Genomic DNA, 20784 nt, shown 5'->3' with positions numbered 1-20784 from the left:
TGAGGGAATTCAAAGTCTCTCAAAATTGTATTCTCTGTGGTTCATCTTCTCTTTCTGCTTGACTCCTCTTTTCATTACCAAAGTGTAAAACTGAGCTTAAGATTGAGTATAGTTGAAAGGAAAGGTGAAGAGTACTTCAAAATACATGATGATAATTTCGACGACTAAACCTGCATTCTAGTGTTATGCCATCATGAATGAGCTTGCTAAAGAACACAAAACATTTGTGGGCTCTCCTTTCCTAACTAATCCTTCCTCCCATCGCATTCAAAACAAAAGACCCAGAATTTTAGAGATGCTATTTTCTGACCTGACAGAGATGCCAAAATACATCGAAAAGTCACCAGCTACATCAAAGAAGGCCTATCTTACCAATGTGCCATGCCCCACAAAAGAAACAACACAACAGCGTTACGACGCTCGGTCATGTCTTCAACTGTCTGCTGAGATTTGGAGCCCAACGTCACTGTTAAAAAGACATCAGCAACCAACCTTGTTTTTTGGCGTGGTCTAGGTATGTTTGCAACTTTTCCTGAGCATTGGGTATATCGAGGGCTAAATCATCGAGCCCATCCTTAACTCTAGAGAACCCTTTTGTCATTTGATTGGTTGTGATCAACCCCTCGCAAAAGCATTCTTGTAAGAAGTCTAATACCCTGTCACTTTTCTTCTCCATGGCCATAATCAAGGCCTTCTTTACCACTTCATGATTGAAGAAAGGCATACCCAAGTCGCGGATACACCTGCAAGCTTCCCCTACATCGCCTCCGCTTTCATACTCTTCCAGAAGTTTCATTATCTTGTCCTTTGCGTCTTCCACTGCCAAGCCAGTACCACCACCCCAGCACCTCAGAAGCCTCTCACCAGCATATCGTGCGGAAATAAGAGAACGAGCCATACGAACAGTCTCACTTCCACTGCAATTGGGAGGGAGCTTGTTGCTGATTTCTTCCAAGTTCAGTGGTGCTAACACATCATCAATCACAGCTCGAGCAAGAAAAAGAGCCAACTCGTTGGAGGCATCCAAGATGTCAAGTGCAGTATCCTCAGCCGACTCCAGAAGCATTATGAAACTTTTAACAATATCGTCTCTTGAGAACATCCCCATACTTAATGTGGAGAGCAGAACAGAAGCCATCTCTCTTTCCCTATTTTTCCTTTCCATCGACAGTGTGATCAGCTTTTTGATAAAAATAGGATTGCAGGCCGGAGCAGCAAGGTCCTGAAGACTTTGAGTTAAATCAGGTATGTCACCTGATAGAAAATATTCATGAATTATTGTAACAATTTCTTCCTTGTACCGTCTTAATTTCATATGGTCTTCATCAGTGCAATCCTCAAGTGCATCTTTAGACTTGAGAAAGGACGGGTCCAACCATCCCTCAGAGATTGCTTTAGACACTATCACTTCGAACAAAGACTTAGCAGTGGGAATATCAAGGGAAAGGTCATCAAGGCTATCGGCAAGCCTTGAGAATCCTTTGACCATTTGACTAGTACTGATCAGACACTCTTCTGCTGCTTCTTTTAATAACAGTAAGATAGAAGGCTCTGATGTTTGAATTTCCATCGCCAAAATTAGAGCCCTTTTCACAACCTCATGATGAAAGAAAGAAACCCCTAGCTCCCTGATGCACCTGCAAGCCTCCGTTGGGTCTCCACTCTCAATATATTCCCTCAACAGATATGTGATCTTCTTCTTAACCTCTTCAACAGTAATGTGAACAGTACCACCCCATCGTTGTTCAACTAACTCTGCATGGTGGGGAGCTGAAAGGTAGCTCTTTTCAGCGATTTGTATAACCTGAAAAGCTTTAGATGATTCATTGAGTGATCTCTTTACCCTGGTGAGGAAGGCAGGAGGTAAGATGTCATCAACAACAGCACGAGCAACAAACAGAGCTAGGACGTCAACTGCATCTGGGATATCCACAGTCAAATCGTCGACAGAGTCAAGTAGCATGACAAACCCATGGCTAATCTGTGCTGGGCTCGTCACTTCGGCATAAAGAGAGGACAATAAAACAGATGCCATTTCTTTCTCTTTGTCATGCCGATCCATTGCCATAGAAATGAGCTTCTTCACAAAGAAATGATGGTACTTAACAGAACCAAGCTCTCTAAGATCAGTAGCAGCCAATTGCACATCACCTGTGTTGAAGTATTCCTCGATGATTGTCACCACAGATTTCTTGTAGTTATCTACAGGGTCTGAAACAGTAGCTGCCACTAGCTCATACGGTTCCTGAAATTCACAGCAATAGCATTTATTTGTCTATGTATCCCAACAAAAGAAACAATAATAGTCGACAAAAAGGACTTTTATCCACCGAATGCTTGTGTATGCATCTGTGCAACGGTCATCAAGAGACTCATACCTCTGTACTATCATAGTTTGGATCATTTCGGTCAAGACATGAATCCGTTTCAGTATCAAGGAGTTTCCCCCATGTTCCCTTACCACCAGCACCATCTAAAAGAAAACTAAGGTTAGTGTGCATAAACCAATATATGTGTAGAGATATGCTACAAAACAAGAAAATAAACTTACAAAGGAGAATTAACCTAACTACAACAGATTTTTGTAGTGATTTGGATGGTAAAATATTTAGAAAAAAAATCATGAAAAAATGAGTGAAATGACAGAAACCTTGCAAAGAAGTATTAATCATTAAGTTTATACAGTTATACCTAAACTTTATATTGATCCAAAGAGAGAGAAATCACATTTAATCCAATGTATTTTCAGTGCTATACTCCTGCTCTTTAGAAATTATTATCGATCTCTATTTAACAAAAATATGACATCTAAGTAAAGATAAGAAGTAACGAATTTCATAGGCCGTCATTTTGGTATTAATTAGGATTTAAAACAAGAAACACATATGTATTGTTTTTGAAGCTCAAATCTGAATGTATAATGGCTGAATTACAAGTATATAGCATCAATTATTCCAAAAGGAAGGAAAATAATAAGATAAACTAGTAATAAACAAACCACTAGTCACCATGTACAAATTTAAGTATAAGCTACATGTTTTATAATACTGAAACCATTTTAAGAAAGTATGTAATAGACTCCTAAAACCACAGATTACTGTAGTAAATTCAGATTATCATTACTCCTCTGAATTAAGGTCTTTGTGCTTTGACAAACAAGAATATTCATGTCGCCCATGCATTCTCGTTTCCTTTAGTGTAGTAACTTAGAATTTGCATCTAGTTACAAATTGAAAGTAATTTTGTCAAATTCCAGCTTACATATTTTTTGAGGTCAAATATCTAGCAAGCTATACGATGTTTGTTCAAGTTACCGCACAAGGCATAAGCATTATGTGGGTGCGTATGCAATCAATATCAAGAAATTATTTAACATTCACTATATTGATACAACAAAATTAAATTTTATTAAGAAAAATCAAGTTAAGACTAACTCCGGAGGATGATGTTAATATATACTAAAAATTAAAAAACAAAAAATAACACTAATCACACAAGCATTAACAAAATACAAATAGTATTTATATCTCTGACACTGCAAAGAAAATATGAACCATTTATCTAAGAATAGGATACATGCAAAATTTGCATACACATACCCATACATATAGGACGCTATGCACAAATGTGTATGGATTATTATATTCATACTAGTCTCATAATGTGAACATAAATAGCCACAGGTAGCCAACAAATTCACTTAGTTCTAACATGCAACAAAGAGAAATGATACATCAAGGATTTTAGTTTATTTGAATACTTGAGCCTAACTCATCTCATGCTCATCACAATCTATTACATTTTCTAAACTTATTCCTAACCCATTCAATCAATATGCTAACCCAATTAAACGAGTCAAGTAGTCACACTCACAAGTACCCAAGAAAACTTATCCCCACTGCCATTTCCAACTTATTGAGAAAAAAAACTTATGGTTGTTTTATTTTCAACCATCTCTTATTTGAGATTTATCATTTATAAGTCAAATAACAGTTCATTTCTCATTTTGTTGATTCTATATAATTAGAAATAGACACAAACTAAGACATCTCATGTTAAAATCTGAGATTTGATTGAGTTATTAGGGCATTAAAGGAATTCATTTGACGCCATTAGTAGAAATTAAAATTATTTAGGACTGAAGCAAAGCAAATATATGCAGAATTTAGTGGTTTCTTGGATTCAATTTGGGTTCAAATTGGAGTCGGATTGGCCGATTGAGGGTTGTGCCAGATTGAGATTGATTTTGGTTCATTTCAGATTTGGACCTAATTCAATTTTGGAGTTCATTTGATTGTCTTAGCTATATTGGTTCAAATTAGTTTGGTTCAAGCAAATAATCTGTCTGTTGCTACCACCTATTGCAGTTCTGGCCCGCCCACAACCCCATCTCCAGCAGCCCCCTTCCTCCCCTCTCTTCCTTGCAGAAGTAGCAGAATGTCTCCTAGTGGAAGTGCATGTGGTGTCACTCTCTATTGCAATGTAGAATAGCATCAGTAACACCCATGGATGGGTTCAACAGTGCTTGTTTGTTTGCAATTTAGAAGTTAATATTTGGATGTTAAGATGCTTGTGCAATATGCTTTTGCGATACAAACTGCAATTTAAAGTTTGTATGTATTTGGTTAATTATTTTGCAATTGTACTTCACCCTTTTTTGCATTTCACTTATGTTGTTTGTTCTACTCTTTTGACTCTCCTTCTGTTGCCACTCCAGGGCCATAAGAAGAGGGTGTTTATATCATGGGCTGTTTGAAATATGATAGGAGAATTGCTGTAAGACATCTCACACATTTTTAGTGAAATATTTAGGTTTCCTCAATTCTCTTATAATATTTTTCTTATATAGTTGAGTATATAGTTCTACAATGCTCATGTACAAACTAGAAAGAGGCAAATGCAAAGGTTTGAAGACGAGGCATTTTAGAAATTTACTTTTTCCTTTTTTCCCTTGCTTTTGAGGAAATAAAAATATGAAATTTTATCTCTCTTCTCCTTAATTTTCTAATTCCTCATTCTCTCCTTTCCCATACTCCATCTCTTGTAGGATCTTGTGAATGAAAATGTAATAAGCTTGATCAGCATGGTAACATAGAAAGATGGCTGATTCTTCTAATATGTAAGGAAATACCATGTGCTGGCACCAAACATCAAGATGGGCGTGCCCAGGGATACTATGACCAATATCTTGAGGATGATAAGTGTGAAATAACAAATTCTATGAACAATATGCACTTATGGACTCTGACTTCTCAAATGGGACAAACTCAATTTTAATTAAAGCAATCTCCAGTTCCAATGAAAAAGGACACTGTACGCTGAGGAGATAATTTATCTGAAGTTAGTAGCGTATTACTGAATTTGACGGACAAGTAAAAAATAACTTGTTTCAGCTTGATGGAATAACAAGAAGTATATGGATAGGTACGAAAATTTGTAAATAATGACACCACTCTATCTAAGGTTTTAAAATAGGTACAGCCTGGTGTGCAATTGGCTAACTTGGTAGAATAGATAGTATATGTGGATGCATATTTCCTTCCAAATTAAGAATCATCTTAAAATAAACTACAATGATAAAGTGCAACTTATAATTTCTAAGAACTTATCAATACAAAGTTAACAGGGTGCCCGTAGTGAGTTTGAGAACAGATATTAGAGAAGGGATTTGGATAGAGGATGTAAGATGATGTAAAGTTATAGACAACAGTGATGGGCAGAGAGAGAAGCCATGCAGCACCCTGCTACTAAATAATGTTTGCTGAGACTAGCCTACTATTTTTTAACAATAATTGTGCCAGAGGAGGCAAAGAAATAGGGAAATTAAGGGCACAGTTCATTTGGAATGAATATAGAGATACATTGTGTCTGGGTAAACGTGATATGAGCCAAACTAATAGTTTGCTCCATGTTGAGCCAGCCTGATAGATACCGGAGTATAAAAAATATATATATATATTAGGATCCACATACCGGAGTATGTGGATAAATAATTAATCTATACATATTCCAACTCATTTGATGCAAAATTAGGATCCACATATCTAGCTCACCATTTATAAAATTCTCTAGAAATCTGCTTCTCTTGACAAAGATCCGCACAAGATGGAAGGAAATATTATGCATATCTGAATATATGATCTGTGCAAAAGACTCAAATCATCCTTGTACTGTTAAGACTAAGACCAAGAGCAAATACTACAAGGAGTGTCTCAACTTTGCGGGTGCAATAAATGCAAAAGAACACATGGCTCATTGCTTAGAATTTAATTTCCACCAGCCAAAGTCTTAATCACACATGGGTTTATTCACAATTACATTATTCGCAACATATAATAGTTCTTCAATTAACCAACGTTTTCTACCGAATAATAAATGTAAATTGCACTATATGTGATACATCACTAATCAAAGAATAAATCCAAATTCAATATATTGATGACAAAAAACACAAGCCTAACAAACATACAATAACTCAATGTCAGTTATCATAGTTCTGATGCAACTTTCATTAACATATGATTAGTTTTCAATACTTAATATGGTTCTAACAATAAACTACATCTTAGCATACTAACATACAATAACTCAATGTCATACTACATAGAAATAAAATCACAATAAACTACATCTTACTACATTATGATACTATGAAATAAAAAGACTATCTTTTTAGAGCCTAGGATTTAATTTCTCAGAAAACCTTCTCGACTTTATTACTTTAACATTGCATTTAGTGTGTATAGATGAGATGGAATCAAAATGAGAATGAAGATGGAATAGAATGAAACAAAAAAGGGAAAATGGTCTATTTCATCCTTTTGTTTGGTAGCAACAATAGAATGACATAATTAGTGAACTGCTTCAATCTATGTTTAACCTCTTATTCATTTAATTCTTTAGCCAATTTGACTTACATGGTTCATCTCGTTAGTCTTGAAGTGTATAATCAATCCCATTTATTCTATACATTTGATTTGGTTGATCCACACACCATGCTCGACTTGGTTGGTTCACTTAACACGTCTAGCTCATTCAATTCACCAATATATCTAACCTGATTAGCTCGGCCAACTTAGGTAGCTTGACATATCCACCAAGCAGTTTGACCGACCTGACTGATTAACTCGACCTACTTAACTCAACCATCGCAAGCACAACCTATTCGTAAGGCCCACACAACTCATTCAAACTGTATATCCCACCCAGTTTGTTCATCGCAACAAGTTTGCTTGGCTCGAATATCTCAACTAGTCCCCTCCCTCACTTAACCATCCTAACTAGCCTAATCAGCTCGGTTGATTTACTAAACCCAATTGACTTGAATGGCCCAATTGACCCGACAAGCCTAGCCACCCAAGCCAACTAGATCAATATTGTGATAGATCACCTAGTTCACTCGGTCCACCAACCCACTTTAGCTTTTAAATGATAATTTATTGATAAATATTATATTTGATCAAGGCGACAAAGTTTTCCACCTCTTGAAGTATGGAAAGGGTTGAATGGAATAAGTAATTTGTTAGAATCAATCAATTCACCACAAATTTCCATTCAAACATGGGAACAGAATCATAAAGAGAACGAATCACTCTGATTTTATTCTACTGATGTGAACCATATGCAACCTAAGCACTTTAAGCTTTAAGAATACAAAATACACAGGGAAATGGATGTATACAGGACGGCAACAAAGATTGCCACAGGGAATGACTAGACATTTTTCCAGAACCTAAACATATGTCCCACTCCAATCAGTTTAGATACCACATCAAGATTAAAAGTTTTTTAGACCAAAGAGGTACAGAAAGAAAACTGAACTAACAAAGGCAAGGGCTGCATGAATTTCAAACATTAATATATGCTTTAAAGAGAAAAAAACTCGCATGTCTAGGCTCCATTGTAAAATCTAATTGGTTAGTTATAATTAGGTCATTAATTCAAAGCATAATAAAGGGTAGGTTATTTCCCATTGATATATAGAACTTTTGTACTGCAATGAAATCTCCAATTATAGTCCCTCTAGGATCTAAAATAAATCTCATCACATTACCCCTATTGTCTATAAGACAAATGTATACATTTCGATTAGGGTCATATTCTATGGTTACAATTTCACCACATATGTCATTTCCATTTTGTTACTTAATTTTACACCCTCCCATTGATATAGAACTTTTGTACTGCAATGGTATATCTAGATACAGTCCCTCAGGAATCAAAATATATCCCTTCCCGTAGTCTATGAGACAAATGTATACATTTCAATTAGGGTTGTATTGTATGATTATAATTTTACCACATATGCCATTTCCATTTTGTTAACTAATTCTATGCCCTCCCCTCCATGCCATGTGGTAATGATTCATCATCCATAGAAATTAATTTTTACAATATTATGGCCACATTCTATGGTTACAATTCTACCACATGTCACTTTCATTTCGTCAAAAATTATTTCAACCCTCCCCTCTCTGCAATGATCCATATATCATATTATTCCATTAGCGAAATTACGCAACGATAAGAGATGCAGTAAACGGTTCTACTGATCTCTGCTTTGATGCAAATCTAGATATTCAACAAGGAAATATCTAACCCGGTAAAACACCATAACTCACCCTTTTTAGCCCGCAATGTCTTCCCCGAATGCGAGCGCCGTACGTGCCTAGCACCGCCACCTCCAACCGCAGAACCTTTCCCACCGCCGACTACCTTGCTCTTAATCTCCGGAGCCAGCAGAGAGCTCCGAGATCTCGGAGAAACAATATCAGTGTTCTGAGCCGCCATCCTCATCACTTCCCTCTGCTCCTCCGTCAGGAACCCCTCCTCCTTCGGCGACGCCATATGGCCTAGCAATATCTGGAGACGACAAAATGTGCGTCAAATCCTCAACTACGACAGCGAATACAGTAGGAATCGAAGCTTACCGAAACGAGAGACGAAAATAGGGTTCTCTTCCCTGGAGGTTGCTTGAGATGGGCGAACTGTGAAGTGGCGGAGGAGAAAGAGGTTTATATAGGCAAGACAACAGGCGGACGACGCGGACCGGAACGGCCCGTTTAGGACGCCAGTTGTGTGCACCGCTGACACGGAAAAAAACCTAGACCGCCACTGTACCAGGACAGCCCATGGGCTGGGCACGGGCCCAAGTTGAACCGCGGTGGAGCACAAGCCATTCGGACTTGGCTTGATCTAATCTACCTCTCTCTTTATTTTATAGTGGAAGAGGTGTAACAGTGTAGAAATGAGGACAATAACTTCTTGGAATATAATTGAGTTGATTACGACATAGTAGAGTTGCATAAATAGACAAGGATTCGAATATCAACGAAGCTGAGACAATATCTTCCTCCGTCGTAATCAATTGCATTTTTCGATTTACCTCCTCATAAATGATTGTAAAAGTGATCGTATAGAACTGCTAGAATAGTGAATTTCATCTTTTATAAAAATAGAAATGAGGTCTTCTCTGTCTCTGTCCAAAGTAACATATATCAAGTTTATGCCTACTTTGAAATCCAATGAACTCTTCCATGCCCTAAGCTCTTTGCTCTTTAGTCCTCTAAACAACACTTTATTTGAATCTCTTGCCTGTGACCATCCACTTGATATTTAATATGGCATGAAAAAAAATCACCAAATATTTAATGCACCATAAAAATATAAAGAAAAGATATACAAATGCAAAGAGTTGCAACAATGAGAGAGTTGATAAAGTTTTACAATTATAAAAGAATGAGGGTTTTTTTTTAAAAATAATTTTTTAAGACAAAAGGAAACTTTTGCCAAATAAATTGGGTAAAAATTAAAAAGGTATCCCTTATTTTTATTATATTTCATTTTAACCAAAATTATTGAATATAATATTATTATATTAAAATATACCTTTTGATTTAATTATTTTTAAAAAATATATAATAATTTGGATTAAAATTAGACTGGGATAAAACTGATATAAATAATTATAATAAATTTATTTTAAGTTTTAATAATTTTAAATAAAACTATTATCCGTGGCAGTATTTTGAAGACGGGTCGAGAGGCTCACAGTAGGCTGCCATAATCAAACCGTGATTCGTTGACACGTCACATTTATGGGGAAAAGAAACATCCAACCTTATCATGTGTGAGTTGGTCCATCTTCAATTTTCAAATGGCAAAAATCAAAGGAGATCCTATTTTTTTGGAATCATATATTTTTTTATAAATTTCTTAATAAAAGGAATACTTCACCTTTAGTAATTTATATCTTCCGACGAAATTTTAAATTAAAAATATATTTTAATAATTATAATATTTATAAATATTAAACGACAGATCGAATTCATATTATAATTTTATAATTATTATAATAATTATTATAATAAAAATAATATATTGGAGGCTAATTAGAGTAATTATATATATATATATAGAAATTTAGTGTTAATTAAATGAAACGTCTGTTTTGATTAAAAAATAAAAAATCCGATTAAAAAACAAAAACACTTTTTAAAATTTATGTCCTTTTCTAATCTACAAATGGCCATCTTTGATTAGGACCCACCACCACCTCCAAGAAACACATCCCGCCGGCCCATGTACTTGATGTATTTTTCAGTTATTTTTCTGTTTTGATTTATTTGTAATGTTCTTAATCCTTTTCTAATATTATTTTATAGTAAGAAAAAGAAAAGGTTACGATCAGTAGTGGTGGTAATAGAAAACAATAAACACGTAAAATAATTTAAAAAATATATTATTTAAAAGGAAAAGGAAATGGAACGGGAGGTTGCTTTGATCTCCGCTTCAACTATTTTTCGTTCGCCGTCCGTCTGCGGAATCCAGTGCGGGTGTTGACGGCGACGAGCACCACCGCCATCGTCATCACCACGACGACCTCCTCCTGGCGACGCTTTCGATCGCTGAGAAGCTCTTCGTTGTCGTCGATCCTCGTTGCGCATCCTCAATCGAATGGAGGTACTACGCCGATTGCTTCTCCCTTGTTTGTTGCGCTTAGGTTTTGATTCTGCGCTAGTGTTTTTTTTATCTCGTTGGATGTGATCCATGCGGACGATCGGCTTTTTTCTGTTTTTGATCTTGTGATTTGCGTTCACTGGAATATGAGCGATTTCTCGTTCTCGCATCGAGAGAAAAAAAAAATCCTGTGCGGGTGTTGGCGGCGACGCGCACCACCGCCATCGCCACGACGACCTCCTCCTGACGCCGCTTTCGATCGCTGAGAAGCTCTTCGTTGTCGTCGTTTCTCGTTAAGCATCCTCAACCGAATGGAGGTACTACGTCGATTGCTTCTCCCTTGTTTGTTGCGCTTAGGTTTTGATTCTGGGCTAGTTTTTTTTTTTTTTTATCTCGTTGGATGTGTTGCGAGAATATTTGCGTGATCCATGCGGACGATCGGCTTTTTTGCTGTTTTGGATCTTCTGATTTGTGTTCACTGGAATTTGAGCGATTTCTCGTTCTCGCATCGAGAGGAAAAAAATCAAGAATAACTGGAGAAAATTCTGTTTATTTGGTGGTTGATTGAGTTGCCATTGTCTTCTTCTTCTTCTCCTAAAATGGAAAAATGGAAGCTGACGATTATAATCGGGGCATATTGGATTCAGGATCCTCCTCTCCAATTCCCCCCTTCATGTGCGTTTAGGGCTTAGTTGATTTGGTGTTTGACTATTATGGGAGAGTAGCAGTTAGTGGTAGTGATTTTTCGTGTGCTTCTTTTGATTTCATATTTGTGCTGGTTTAGCATTTCAAGTGATTCAAGGAAACAATTCTTGACGGTAACTACTAGAATTGATTTGTTACAAAACCAGATGTTTGAAACAACATGTTTTACTTCGTGTAAATCAAATTTACTTGTGTTTAATAGACGAGGTATAATGGACCACTAGGAACACATGTTCATGGCCGCTGCAATTCAATCATATAAGTTGGTTTCCTTTGCAAGGTCATTGGATTTAGTCTGATATCTGAGGCGCATTCTGCAATAAATAGTTCAAGTGGAAGGTTCTGCCCGTTTTCTTTTCTTTTTCTTTCAATGACCAGGGAGAAAGAATTAGATAGATTGATAAAAGAAAATATGCAGAATAAAAGAAGAAATATAAACTAACCATCAAGCTTCATGCTTAAGACCAAATTAATAAGAACTCACTCATCTAAGCTTATAAACCATCATTATTACTCTACAGTCGTCCACCATGCTGACTAAATTAGGATGCCTCACCTAATGCTTGATGTTTCCATCAAGTCCCAGACCAACTCATAGCCATAATCAAGCTAACCAGTGCCATGTGAATCCTAATGATGGTTTTTTCATCATACAGATAACCCTTTCCAACACTTCACCATATCTCGGATTACATCTATTTGGTATCAAGTGTCAATACTCAGATGTGAGTGCTGGCCCGTGAATTTTTAAGCTCAAGGTCTAAACTGATTGAATCTAAGTTAATAATAGCTCACTCGTCTAAATTTATAAATTCTCTTTATTAGTTCATAATCCTTCACGTGAGACTAACCTAGGGCACCGCATCAGCAATGGCAAAGCTAGATGAATCATTTTCCTTTGGCTATGTTTTTTTTTGAAAATTTTGCTTTTTGATTTCGTAATTATAGTAAACTAGCAACTGTAGTTCTACTGGGAAAAAGGCGTGGAATATCCAAATTCCACAAAGAGTGCTTCGGTTTCTATATCACACACTTCATTTTCTACATTAATTATACTTGTAGGTCCACACTAGTTACATAGTTAATATAATAATAATAATAATAATAATAATAATAGTAAGAGGCTCTAAGAAATTTAACTCATGTACTTTCCCTTAAAGCACAAGATTTGAGAATCTATCTATTGATAGTTTATTACCATTATAGAAGTGAAATTCTTTTCTTATTAGAATGGGTTGCAAATTGTTATAAACTGAATTCTTAGACTAGCTTTATCTTGACAAAACAATAAATAAATAAATAAAATAAGTGCAACTCTAGAACTGCATATATTTTCTCCTTTTGTCACTCTATTGATCTGCTTGATAGACACTTCATCTCATGTTTGCTATCTTGTCTATATCAATGTAATGTTAATGCCTTTGTAGTTCACTTGCCACATGTTTCCCACCTTCATTGTGTTCTTTTAGCTTCTAATAAGCCCTTAAATCTTGAGTTCCTATCAATAGTGTAATTTAGTCTTGTATGTTGATTTAATATTGGTTGTGCAATTTTCAATAATTATAACCTAATGATATTCTGTCATATGACAGCGACTTTGGACCAGTGGTTCAGTTGACAGAAACAAAGAGCTGGTAGATCGTTTGCAGCTGTATGGAATTGTCAAGTCAAAAAAAGTGAAAGAAGTAATGGAGACAATTGACAGGGGTCTTTTTGTACCTCCTGACAGTGCATCATATGTTGATTCTCCTATGCCAATTGGATATAATGCAACTATTTCTGCACCTCATATGCATGCAGCTTGTCTAGAGCTGTTGGTTGATCATCTGCAGCCAGGGATGAACGCTTTGGATGTTGGTTCAGGTTCCTTTTCTATACACATTCTGATTTATAGTCTTTTCCCCATTCTTTCCCTTTCTAGTTTTTTTTCTTAGACACTTGCTACTCTATATGTTAATGTGGTACAGTCCATTATACCTTATGGATTGGGGGCACTATTAGGAAACAACACCTATGAATAATTATTGCAGTACAAATAAGGATGCTATGATGGATGTATGAAGTTATTAGAAAGCATAAAATAGAAAAATATTAATATTTGAAAACAATTAGGTGTAGCTCCAAAATCCAAAAATAAAAGAAAATAAGTTGAGATGTATATATATAGTTAGAAGAATTAAATTTCATTATTAGAGTGGAAGGTGTAAAAGATATAGGAAGAGTAAAGAAAGTATTAGTTAGTGTAATAAAAAATAGTTTAATTAATTTAAATATTATTAGTGATATAACCTTTAAAGACCTCAATGGAGAGATAAGATTAATTTAGCCACCTCTAAATAGTTGGATCAAACATGGCTTGATGATGATGATTATTGCTCTGTGTCCTATAAGAAAGCATCTCTATCATAAAAAATAACCAAATTAGCCCCACAAAATATGGAAGTTCCATAATCAGTATATAATAACTCCAACGAGGGACATGGAAAAGAGAGTATAAGTTTTCCCCTTACTGAAGGGCCGCCACACAGCAGCTATCGATGCAAGGGTTGTAGACATCACAACAAGACTTCAATCCGATCGCTACGGATATAATCAATGGAAGAAGAAGAAACAGTCAATCTAGGAGAATGAATACAAAATTAACTCACCACAACACATCAAAGAAATCAATAAGCAGAGGAGGTTGTTTAATATTAGGAAGACTTCTAGAAGACTATTCGCCGAAGCAAGTGAATGCCGAGCCAGTGATGCCTTCCCCACTGTAAGTCGGCTGATGTAAACCCTGCATGTTATTTTAGTATTCTAATCTCTTTTATGTACTTTTTATATGTGTAGATCATCACTCTGATATATAAAAGATGAATGATTGCACTATAATCTTATTATTTTAGCATAAAGCAATTACATTAAGTTTTAGAAGATGCTCTCCAGTTTAACCATCAAATATTGATCCTATTAGTAATATCTTCCTTAATATCTCCTAGTAGATTCAACATATCTAAAACTCTTACTGAAAGTTCATCACCCACTAATTCATTTATTCAATTTTAATGCTACTTTCGTTTGAAACCTTTAGTTTTGAAAGTTTCACTCCACCTGGTTTTAAGCTTATTTTATCAAAGCTTTTATCATTTAGCACACTTATGTCTGCCATTGTTGCACACAAAATATTTATCAATAAATTCTTTAAACACTAACATAGGAAAAGTGAGGTCTTAATGAGCTTTGATGTAAGTATAGAAAATAATTTATTTCGTTCCTAGTAACTTCACCACTAGTAACTATAGCAAATATGTCCTCTGTTACTTTAATTATTAGGTATTCTCTGAGCTGTATATGAACTCAAGAGGCATAAATATTTCTAAAAATTGATTTTCTAATAATGATTTATATTATTGCACAATTATATACATATAACAATACAAAAATGTCTCTGTTCTTAGAATCTGCTAGTGAGCTTATCTAGAAAACAAATCATTTTTATTTCCTATGTCTAGAGAATATAAAAAGTCATTCAAAGGATTGAATTATTGAAATTACATTACTTTCTAATGCTCCCTCTTAATTTGTAATTTTCATAACCTTGTTGAACTGCTGAGACTTCTCAAGAGATACAACTTTGGTAAAAACATCTGCAGACTGATCTGATGTCTTTGTATACTTCAAATAGATCTCCTTATTCATCATGTCACGAATGTAATTGTGATGCAACTAAATGTGCATTGATCTTCCATGAAAAATAGGATTCTTGGTCATGAAAATTGCAGCCTTGTTATCACAATAAATGACTGTAGGTTCTGATATGTTTCGCTGTAAATCTGAGAGAATGTGTACAACTTCACCAACAAATTCAATTGCTACAATATACTGTGTTCAGCAAGAATTTTACTTCTTTGAACTCCAAGAAATGACATTTGATCCCAAGCAAAAAACACATGCTCTAAACTTCCAACCCAATCACTATCAGTAAAACCAAGTAACCAACTGCCTTCTTCCTTCACATATTTGATTCCAAGCTTCTTAGATTCTTACATAACATAGGACCCCCTTAGCTGCTCCAAAATGGAGCTTGCTTGGTTCATTCATAAATTTGGAATCAAAGTGATAGAATGCACAATGTCAGACCTTGCATTTATAAGATAAATCAAAGAACCAACAAGACTTATATAGGCTTTTGGATTTGACTTTTCTGCACCATCATCTTGTTGAAGTTTCTCATTCAAAGCCATTGGAGTTGAAGTTGGTTTATAACTCTGCATTCTAAACTATTTAAGCAGCCTTGTAATATACTTCTCTTGAGAGATAAAAATCTCCACTTTTGATTGCTTTCCCTGAATTCTAAAAAAATACTTCATCAAGCCTAGATTTGTTACCTTGGTACTCTTTCACCATTGTTTTCTTGAACTCTTCAACCAATTTAGCATTGATTCCAACATATATTAAATCATCTGCATAGATACATGCCATCAAGAAATCTTCTCCATCTTTGTTCACCTAAAATGATGGCTCAGATGGATTTTCACAAATTCATTTTGATGGAAATAAGCATCAATTTTGCTATCTATGCTCCAGGAGCCTGCTTTAGTCCATAAAGGACCATATGAAGTCGATACATTTTTCTTCTTCTCCCTTTACTTCAGAACCTTTAGATTTCTTGACATAAACATCTTTTAGCTCTCCATTAAGAAAAATTCACATCAAGTTGGGAAACTTGCAACTCCAATAGTGCTGCTAGAATAAGAACAGTTCTGATGGTTTTCTTACAAACAACAAGAGAAAAAGTCTCATTAAAATCCATTTGTGAGTAGCCTTTAGCCACTAATCTAGCCTTATATTTTTTGTATGCTGCCATCTTAAATGTATTTGGTCTTATGAACCCACTTCAAACTAATTGCATCTTTTTCTTTCAGAGCCACTAGTTGCCATGTCTAGTCCTCAATGCTTCTCATTTCTTCATCCATAGCTTTTCTCTATACATCTTAGCTTCTTCAAAAGATGTGGTTCATAAGAAAATAAATTAACGTTACAAGATTGTTAAATATCATATAAGAATGATAGGTACCCTATCGGATGGGTTTCTGAATCTGAATCTAAATTGTCATTTTGAATATGTGTTCCTGCTTCTCTGTTTGAGCTTGCTTGTACTCGAGTTGTATGCTTCCCTGGTTCAAAATCTTCAGTTGCTGAGTACCATGAGTAATTTATTTATTTTTCCGCTTTCATATTGCACCTTCACCAAAATCACCTTTCTTGGAAGTAGCAACTGATTAGTCTTTTGATTAAAAAGACGCTTTTGATTCATCAGTATAGCAAATAAAAAAAGATGTTTTCACCCTTCTCATCAAATGTCTCTTTGTTTTAAAAAGAAAAAGTGCATATGCAATACACTTGATGACTTTAAATCAACATACAACTAGTTTTCTGCCATGCCATGCTTTAAAAGGGTCTTGTCACAAACAATATTTGTAGGAGAACAGTTTAGGATATGCACAACACTATTGACAACTGAGCCCAGACCACAAGCCATTTCTTCAATTTTTCTATTCTTTCTTTTTGCCACACCATTTGGTTAAGGTGTATGCCTAATTGTTAGCTATTTTTGAATGGCATGCTCTTTGCAATAGTTCAAGAATGGCTTGTAAATTAACTCTCCTCTTTGATCACTTCTGAGAGTTTTAATTTGACAGCGACATTGCCTTGCATCAAGTGCTTTAAAATGCAAGAACATAGGGAAGGCATCTGATTTTTATCAAGAATATAAACCAAAATCATTATGGTATAATCATCATGAAACAAAAGAAATCATCATTCTAAGCTGTTTTGGGAAATGGAAGACAATGCATCTTGCCATATGCAACCTTCACAAATTTCTTTTCTTTTGATTTCAAGAAGCCCAATCACCATATTCTTTTGTTTTAGCAGCTGCAACCCCTTGATTTAAGTGACCATATCTCAAATGCCAAAGATGAGATTCTTCTACAACTTCACTTGTATAGGAACTCCATTACATGCTTTATAAAGTCATGAGCAAATCCTTCTTTGCTTCAACTCTCTCCTTTAGCTGTCTTGTTAATTAAGTAACATCTATACTTGATCTTCAACCTATATTTATTTTCAGAAATCTATATATTATCTCTCATATTGTTCTCTCAATCACTTTTTCAAAGCTTCACAGTGCCTTATCAATCTAATGCCTCTACATTTTGAACAAACTTGCATTTCACTTTTATTCTTATAAGTTTGTCCTAGAAGATTTTTTCCGTCTAACCATGGGTACTACAAATTCTTAGTTTATGAACTTTGAATGAATAATTTAATTAGTCAAATCCGTTGGGATACAATCAAAGTCCTACATTGGAAATACATAAAAAAGATCATGAGTTTATAAGATGGAAGATATCTCTATTGGAATAAAATCTTTTAGATAGAGCCCAAAAATAAAACCATGAGTGCTTAGTCCCAAAGTGGACAATATCATACCATTGTGGAGATATGTAACTTTTATTACACTAACAATTGGTATCAGAATCATAGTCTATGTAAAGCCATGTGGGGGCCTTAAAAAAAACGAAGAAGGTAAGAGAGACCCAGACTCGGACCATGAGGATAATGAGGATAATGGGGGGGGCTCTTAGTAGTCCTTTGTTTGAGAAGAGGATTGTTGGGATACAATTAAAGACCCACATTGGAAATACATGGAAAAGATCATGAGCTTATAAGAAGGAAGATATCTCTATTGGAATGAAGCCTTTTGGGTAGAGTCCAAAAACAAAACCATGAGGAAATCAGGATATCATTCTTGAAGCTTCATTAACTCATTTTATCTAATATCACAAAAAATGATGATTCTTAAACCTTAGATAATTTTCAATAGGCACTCTTGAACCATGCAAATGGTGTGTAAGATTCCCCCACATCCATATTTTTTTGATTTTTTTGAGTCATAAACTAATCATTTCTCTTTTATATATTGCTATATGAAATGGATGTCATTTGCTCGGACAAGTTCTAATCCATATAAGGATGCCATTTAACATATTGGTTAGGCCATTAGCATATTGCTTGAACAACTACTATCATTGCCAGGATACCATTTTTTCTAACAAATACTGGTCCATTCCGTCTGTGATTTAAGCCAAGTTCTATTTGTTAATTGTAGGAAGCTATAAAATTTCTTTTCTTTTGATCTTTTCAGGGACTGGCTATTTAACAGCTTGCTTTGCAATGATGGTTGGACCAGAAGGTCGTGCTGTAGGCGTTGAACACATACCTGAACTAGTTGATTTTTCAACCAACAACATCAGGAGCAGTGCAGCTTCATCATGTTTAAATGAAGGTTCCTTGTCTTTGCATGTTGCTGGTAAGTTCATGTGAAATCGTTAATGTCTTTGCATGTTACTGAAGGAATAAATTTACTTCATTCTGCAAACCCATCCATAACTTGTTTTTCCTCTTAATGCAATGGACATTTCTTTCAACACAATGAGCAATGATATGTTAGACCTTACACTACAAACCGTAGATTAAAACTCCATTCAAGCCAGTTTGGTTTCCTCAAACAAGCATCTCTCAACGTGGTATTAAATGCTGCTTCACTGATTCCTGTTCAGCTTCCATGAAATATGAACTAATTGGTAATATCTTCATCACTTTCCTCTATACAACCAGCAATCAGATAAACATATTAAGGATGTAACACCGAAAATAGTGGCATGTAGTCTTGCTGGGTATGTTGATGATACAGGACATTCTGATAAATAGCAAACTAAACATGGTGGAAAAATCGTGAAGTGTCATTTTAGATGATCATTGACTAGAAATGTATAAGACGATTCCGCGTAGTCCACCATTTAGTGAATATACACTGATGCATGACAAGGTCAATTGAACTAATAGTGTCGGTCTTACTGAAATGTTATGTATGCAAGACTGAAGAGCCATAAAAAGAAACAGTGTGCTAGTTGTGAGGCGACTTCTACACAGATTGGTACGATGCTTTTGCATATTGAACATCTTCATTAACGAAAACTACATTAGACAATCAGATAAAATAATCCAACTGATACTATCTTAGCCTGAGGATTTACAGTTTGCAACATTGTCCAGACCCATCATGGCCTATTTATAATCACTTCGCTGATTCATTGCAGATGGGAGACTTGGGTGGCCAGAACTGGCACCCTATGATGCCATTCATGTTGGTGCTGCTGCCCCTGAAATTCCTCAGCCGCTTATCGACCAGTTGAAGCCAGGTGGCCGGCTGGTGATCCCAGTAGGAACAATTTTCCAGGATCTGCAAGTCGTCGACAAGAACTTGGATGGCTCAGTCAGCGTCAGAACTGAAACATCCGTTCGCTACGTTCCTCTAACCAGTAAAGCAGCTCAGTTGCATAACAATTAACTCCTTGGTGTTCAGCAAAGAAGTGTTCGCAGTTCGCGTCCTGATGATGACTAGCTAACACCTTATCTCGTTAGCCTGTCGAAGTTATTAAAATCGTCTGGAGCATGCACTCGTCCAAAATTGTTGTGCGCGGTATAGGCTCCCTGGACCTTTGGAGATTCAAATGGTTCCAGTAGTGTGTTTTCCCTCTGGATAGGGAATGAATGGTTGTTTATGTTGATTTGGAAATACCTCGAACCGCTGTAGAAGTTGTAATCTTGACGCAAACTCTGTTCGTCATTCTACTGTAGCAACGGAAGAAAGCAATCTTGGTTTAAAATCTGCTTGAGACTGCGATGGAGCTTCCTCATCTCTCGGGACACTTTTCTGCACACGCTCAGCTTGAGTACGTACCAAGGTGCAGTTGGCCGTTAAGATTTGGTTTTATGAATATGTTTTTATTTATTTTAATATTAAAAAATGAATTCTTTTTTATTGCATGAATTCTAGCATTAATACCATATAATTAAATTTGAAATATTATTCATGTAGCAAGGAAAAAAAAGGAGGAAATCTTTCACCTATCCTCCTCTCCTCTCCCTTCCATCCTTTCCTGCCTGCTCCATTTCGCTTTTTATTTTTTGTTATTTCAACAATTCATATATGAGCCCATTGAGTCAACTTTTGTGTTGTATAAGATAGACTTTGTGTTGTATAAGCGTGTTTGATAAGTTAATCAA

The 20784-nt window shown here is 35.6% G+C and overlaps 2 protein-coding genes across 3 annotated transcripts; one reads left to right on the top strand and one right to left on the bottom strand.

Moving 5' to 3' along the window:
- Positions 1–237: 237 nt before the first annotated feature.
- Positions 238–8972, bottom strand: LOC141819948 (MA3 DOMAIN-CONTAINING TRANSLATION REGULATORY FACTOR 1-like). The gene is made up of 4 exons (XM_074707212.1): positions 8931–8972; positions 8622–8862; positions 2379–2473; positions 238–2245 (listed from the first exon to the last, which is right to left on the bottom strand). The coding sequence occupies exons 2-4, from the start codon at positions 8845–8847 to the stop codon at positions 470–472; spliced, it is 2097 nt and encodes a 698-aa protein (XP_074563313.1). The 5' UTR covers positions 8848–8862; positions 8931–8972; the 3' UTR covers positions 238–469.
- Positions 8973–10764: 1792 nt separating this feature from the next.
- Positions 10765–20384, top strand: LOC141819945 (protein-L-isoaspartate O-methyltransferase-like). 2 transcript variants are annotated; one of them, XM_074707209.1, is made up of 4 exons: positions 10765–10962; positions 13257–13527; positions 18860–19024; positions 19815–20384. In XM_074707209.1, exons 1-4 carry the CDS (start codon positions 10957–10959, stop codon positions 20063–20065), a joined length of 693 nt encoding a protein of 230 aa, XP_074563310.1. In that variant the 5' UTR covers positions 10765–10956; the 3' UTR covers positions 20066–20384. The 2 variants fall into 2 exon arrangements, with proteins under 2 accessions (XP_074563310.1, XP_074563311.1); XM_074707210.1 differs by lacking the exon at positions 10765–10962 and adding an exon at positions 11207–11276.
- Positions 20385–20784: the final 400 nt, after the last annotated feature.

Source organism: Curcuma longa, unplaced genomic scaffold (assembly GCF_044706935.1).
Source record: "Curcuma longa cultivar G26 ecotype Majalengka, Jawa Barat unplaced genomic scaffold, ITB_CL_G26_1.1 utg2646_np1212_2152390_RagTag, whole genome shotgun sequence".
Lineage (NCBI taxonomy): Eukaryota > Viridiplantae > Streptophyta > Magnoliopsida > Zingiberales > Zingiberaceae > Curcuma > Curcuma longa.
Note: the sequence above shows the minus strand (reverse complement) of the source record. Positions and strands in the feature narration are given on the sequence as shown.